The 4,850-nt window shown below is 57.9% G+C and overlaps 1 protein-coding gene and 2 pseudogenes across 1 annotated transcript, besides 3 other annotated features; all 3 read right to left on the bottom strand.

The window, feature by feature from the left end:
• Tc00.1047053508425.31 lies at positions 1-772 on the bottom strand (annotated as a pseudogene; the record flags this gene model as incomplete).
• Positions 1-2,902: a sequence feature (areas not merged during assembly with more than two copies in the genome that could not be assigned to a particular haplotype).
• On the bottom strand, positions 1,224-2,462 carry Tc00.1047053508425.20 (annotated as a pseudogene).
• Positions 2,903-3,761: a sequence feature (haploid, Esmeraldo-like haplotype).
• Positions 3,762-4,850: a sequence feature (areas not merged during assembly with more than two copies in the genome that could not be assigned to a particular haplotype).
• Tc00.1047053508425.10 (dispersed gene family protein 1 (DGF-1), putative) lies at positions 4,283-4,850 on the bottom strand (the record flags this gene model as incomplete). Its single annotated transcript, XM_798810.1, has 1 exon — positions 4,283-4,850. A coding segment is annotated over one exon (568 nt), but the record flags the coding sequence as incomplete, so codon positions are not given.

Genomic DNA, 4,850 nt, shown 5'->3' with positions numbered 1-4,850 from the left:
CGACAGCGTCGGGGTCGCTGGTGACGGCGTCGTCACCGGACGGCTCGCAGTGCTTCACTTGGGACCGCACGTGCGCATCGGCGGCGACACACTGCGTGAACTGGACTTGCAGCGTGATCCATCGGCGGCGCAGGTCTTGCAGCCCGCCGAGGTCCGTTCGCGCCGTTTGCCGCCCCGTCACATGCAGCCACGCTGCAAACCGCACAAGGTAGTCGAGGCGTTCCGCTTCCCAGTCGCCGAGGCACCGGCGCACCTCCTCTGGCAGCCCGGCGAGCTTGCCTGCGAGCCTCAAGCGGAGCGCCACACCGCACAAACGGTGCGTGACGATGGCCTCCTGCGCCGCACGCTCCATTGCGTATGCGTGGGACCGCTGCCTCCACATCCGCACAACAACCCCCGCCTCGTTGCAGCCGTTCACCACCGCACCCTCACAGTTAAGACGACGCGCCATGCCGTCTCGCAGGACTGCGTATTCGTCTGTCCCCAGCTCTACTGCCGGTTGCGGCGTCACAACATCAAGACCGAAGGACTGCAGTGCCGCCATGCTGCTCGCGGGATCGGCACAGAGGCCTTCATGCGGGGTCGCACCACGGCAGGTAACGGCGTAGAACCTCAGTGTCTCACGGGGCCCGTGGTCGACGAGGTGTCCACATTCCCGCAGAATACCATCAAAGCATGCGGTGCGCCCCGTAGTGCTCAAATAGTCATGCAGAGCAGCGGTCCTTCCCTCCGGCAGCGCACGCAACGTGTCTCGCCAGACGCTCACCACACGTTTGGGAACCGCAGCGCGTCACGTGCCCGAGTGGCATAGCCCCTGGCGGCAAAAGCGTCCGCTACATCTCCTGAACAATCCCCGCAGCAAATGCCACACCCATCAACGTTTTCGTAAGGTCGTGTCGCACCCCTTCTCCCTCGGAAAATCCCGCGGCCCTCCTTCCCGTGGCGCGTGCCATCGTGGTGCGGCCCCCGCCCCATTGCAGCCTAATAGTCCCCTATCTACTGTTGGTGTAAAATACTTGTTGTACAACTGCAAGGGGAACACCAGGCGTTCACGTGCAGTCCAGCAGAAGCCACAGCAAACAAATATACGCGGTGGGCACCACAACAACCAGCACACCCCCACCCACATGCATCATCTTCACGGACACCACAGTCAGCCACACCACTCCCGTTGCATGTGCGCCCTCTCTCCCCCATCATCCCTCCCTCCCTCCTGCCGGCATTCACAGAAGAATGCTGCGGATGCCGGAGAACTGTTCCACGTCGGCATCTGTGACGCCAGCCCGCCGCGCCTGCCACCCCGACAAGACGTGCCGCACAACGACATCCGCGGCGAGTTCCTTTACCTCGGCGCTGTTCATCTCACCCCTGCTGTACTTCGACGTCACCTCCGCGAGGAGATTGTCCTCGGGGCAGAAGAACCGAATGAGTTGGTACGCCACGTCTGCGTGCAGGTTGACACCCTCCGCACGCATGTCCTCCAACGTGCCACCCCCACCAGAGAAGGCCTTGCGCACCTTCTTCCGCACCTCCTGCTCCGTGTCGTGTAGTGTGATGACTCCGTTCCCCTCGGCGCTGCTGCTCATCTTGAACTGCGCTCCCTTCAGTGCGGGGAGGAACTTTGTGTGCAGCAGTGCGGGGGCGCAGCACTTCATACGCGGCGCGACGTTGCGTGCCAGGAGGAAAAAAGGGTCCTGATCAATTGCACAGGGAATGATGCACTTCAGCGGCGGGTCCCCAGCTAGCCGTCGTAGCACACGGGGGAAGGCACTGCTAAAACACGGCGCGGCCTGCACCGCTGGAAAGGCTGCCTTTCCAACATTGTCGCTATCCTTCAGGCCAAATGTATTCTTCACAGCGCTCAGCGTCAACATGCGCTGCACCTGCACGACAGTTGGGTACATGTCCCCCATGTGCACCGTGTTGCGGAATATAAATGTCTTGCGTGGATCGAAGCCAAAGGCAACGATGTCTTTATGTTCTCCACCACCAACCCGCTCGCCCTCTCCCCGCTGACGGGAATGTCGCGGAAGAAGTGCTTCTCATCATCGGGCATCTGAATCACCAACGGAAGACCGAGCGCATCCTGCAGGTACCGCGTCAATAAAAACGGTATGACATGGCCAATGTGCATCGACTGCGCGCTCGGTCCACGGCCAGTGTACAAGTACGCGCGGTGTGTCCCCGTCGCAAGGGACGCACGCACGCAGTCAAGGGCGGTTCCAAAATCCCTGTGGGAGAAGACAATGCCGCGGCGGAAAAAATGGAGCAATGCCATTCGTCCCGCCTCCCCTTGTGCGGTGCTGGTTGCCTGCGCGTGCTCCTTCCGTCCGTTGCGTGTCTCCTCCAGCCGCTGCAGAAGGGGCTCATCAACGGGCTCCGACCCGAATAGTGCGAGGACGCGGTCATAGTCCACACCCCTCGGGCCCGTGGCGGCAACACCCCGCGGCGTCACAACGTCCTCCTTGCGCTCTGTGCGGCTGGCATCATCCCCACGCGTCGTGGCACAACTTCGTCCTCCAAAAACCAACGGCGCAGCAAAGCGTGAGATGCGACGCATCACAAAAGAATCCAGACGACTACTTCGCCCGTGCACCGCAGTGCCACAGCGGACGGAAAACAAACAGGCAGGAGGAGAGAGGCAGGACTTCGGGACAGCACACACCACCTGATGCATCACACCCAGAAAAAAAAAAAATGCATGCAGCGGGCTCCAACACCCAAGCACTCACCTCTGCCGCAGCCAAGCTACAAACGCGTAGCCTCCCACACAATCGCTGGAAATTACAAGACAATCAAATGAACACTGGCAGAAGAGAAAGACAATAGAAAAGCGCCAATGAAAACAAAAATGAGCGACACTGTTGGTGCGCCATACAATGACTGGCCGTGGTGCGCAGCAGCCGTGGCCCTGCGTCATCTCCCCCCATCGGCCAGCACCGCACTCCCGCCACTTCCACGCAGCGATATACACGCAGCAGCCGCTGGTGGTGGCGGATCACGGAGTGACAAAAGAAACGAGAAAGAATTACAAAACAAACACTGTGAAGTTGGTGTAAACTAGAAAAGATAAAATAAAAGTATGAACAAAACTCCACACACATTATCCAGAACATAAAAGACAGTCAAGCCAACACTGGCAGAAAAGAAAGACAATAGAAAAGCGCCAATGAAAACAAAGATAAACGACACTATTGGTGCGCCATGCAATGACTGGCCGTGGCGTGCAGCAGCCGTGGCCCCGCGCCATCTCCCCCCATCGGCCAGCACCGCACTCCCGCCACTTCCACGCAGCGATATACACGCAGCGGCTGCTGGTGGTGGCGGATCACGGAGTGACAAAAGAAACGAGAAAGAATTACAAAACAAACACTGTGAAGTTGGTGTAAACTAGAAAAGATAAAATAAAAGTATGAAAAAAACTCCACACACATTATCCAGAACATAAAAGACAGTCAAGCCAACACTGGCAGAAAAGAAAGACAATAGAAAAGCGCCAATGAAAACGAAGATAAACGACACTGTTGGTGCGCCATGCAATGACTGGCCGTGGCGTGCAGCAGCCGTGGCCCCGCGCCATCTCCCCCCGTCGGCCAGCACCGCACACCCGCCACTTCCACGCAGCGATATACACGCAGCAGCTGCTGGTGGTGGCGGATCACAGAGTGACAAGAGAAACGAGAAAGAATTACAAAACAAACACTGTGAAGTTGGTGTAAACTAGAAAAGATAAAATAAAAGTATGAAAAAAACTCCACACACATTATCCAGAACATAAAAGACAGTCAAGCCAACACTGGCAGAAAAGAAAGACAATAGAAAAGCGCCAATGAAAACAAAAATGAGCGACACTGTTGGTGCGCCATACAATGACTGGCCGTGGCGGGCAGCAGCCGTGGCCCTGCGCCATCTCCCCCCATCGGCCAGCACCGCACACCCGCCACTTCCACGCAGCGATATACACGCAGCAGCTGCTGGTGGTGGCGGATCACGGAGTGACAAAAGAAACGAGAAAGAATTACAACAAACAGCACAGCGCAGTTAAGTTAAGCAAAGTAAGAACATGGGACGATGAAAACTCCACACACATTATCCAGAACATAAAAGACAGTCAAGCCAACACTGGCAGAAAAGAAAGACAATAGAAAAGCGCCAATGAAAACAAAAATGAACGACACTGTTGGTGCGCCATACAATGACTGAACGTGGCGCGCAGCAGCCGTGGCCCCGTGCCATCTCCCCCCGTCGGCCAGCACCGCACACAAATTTCACGTGGCGCATGTCACAGGATAGCGTGATTCACGCTTCCGCGTGTAGTTGATGCACGGTCCAGGAAGCTTAATGCGTTGGAGTGGGTGTCGACGCCCAGTGGCTGCGGCTGACGGTCAATGGTATCTGGGTTGCGTTCGTTGCTACCAATTATGCGCTCCCACTGCGGCGGTGCGGGTGGTCGGTACGACGACGCGCCGGCGGTGCGTGAAGCGTACGATGATGATGTCCTGTCGTGGTGCTTCCGCAACTCTTCGTCACTCTCCTCGTCATCGTGCAGCAGCGCATCCAGCTCGCCACGCTGCGGCTCGCGCAGTTCCTGCCAGTGGTGGTCCTCCACGTACCACAAAACCGCACAGTACAGAGTGGCCGCAAGCAGCACAGCGGTCAGCAGCATCAGAAATGCTGCGTACGCCCTCGCTCCGCCGTCGCTGGGCGCAAGATGGTTGGCCGCGCTGGTCAGGCACAGCGCCGCAAGGAGCACCAAGCTCGCCGTGCGCATCACCGTCAGGAAGGCGAGCGCATCATGTTCGTGAAGGCAACCACGCCGCACCCGGCAGCAGCACAGCAGCCATGCAGAA

The sequence above is a fragment of the Trypanosoma cruzi genome, genomic scaffold, assembly GCF_000209065.1.
Source record: "Trypanosoma cruzi strain CL Brener 1047053516809 genomic scaffold, whole genome shotgun sequence".
NCBI lineage: Eukaryota > Euglenozoa > Kinetoplastea > Trypanosomatida > Trypanosomatidae > Trypanosoma > Trypanosoma cruzi.
The sequence above is the reverse complement of the archived record's forward strand: the minus strand, read 5'-3'. Positions and strand labels throughout refer to the sequence as shown.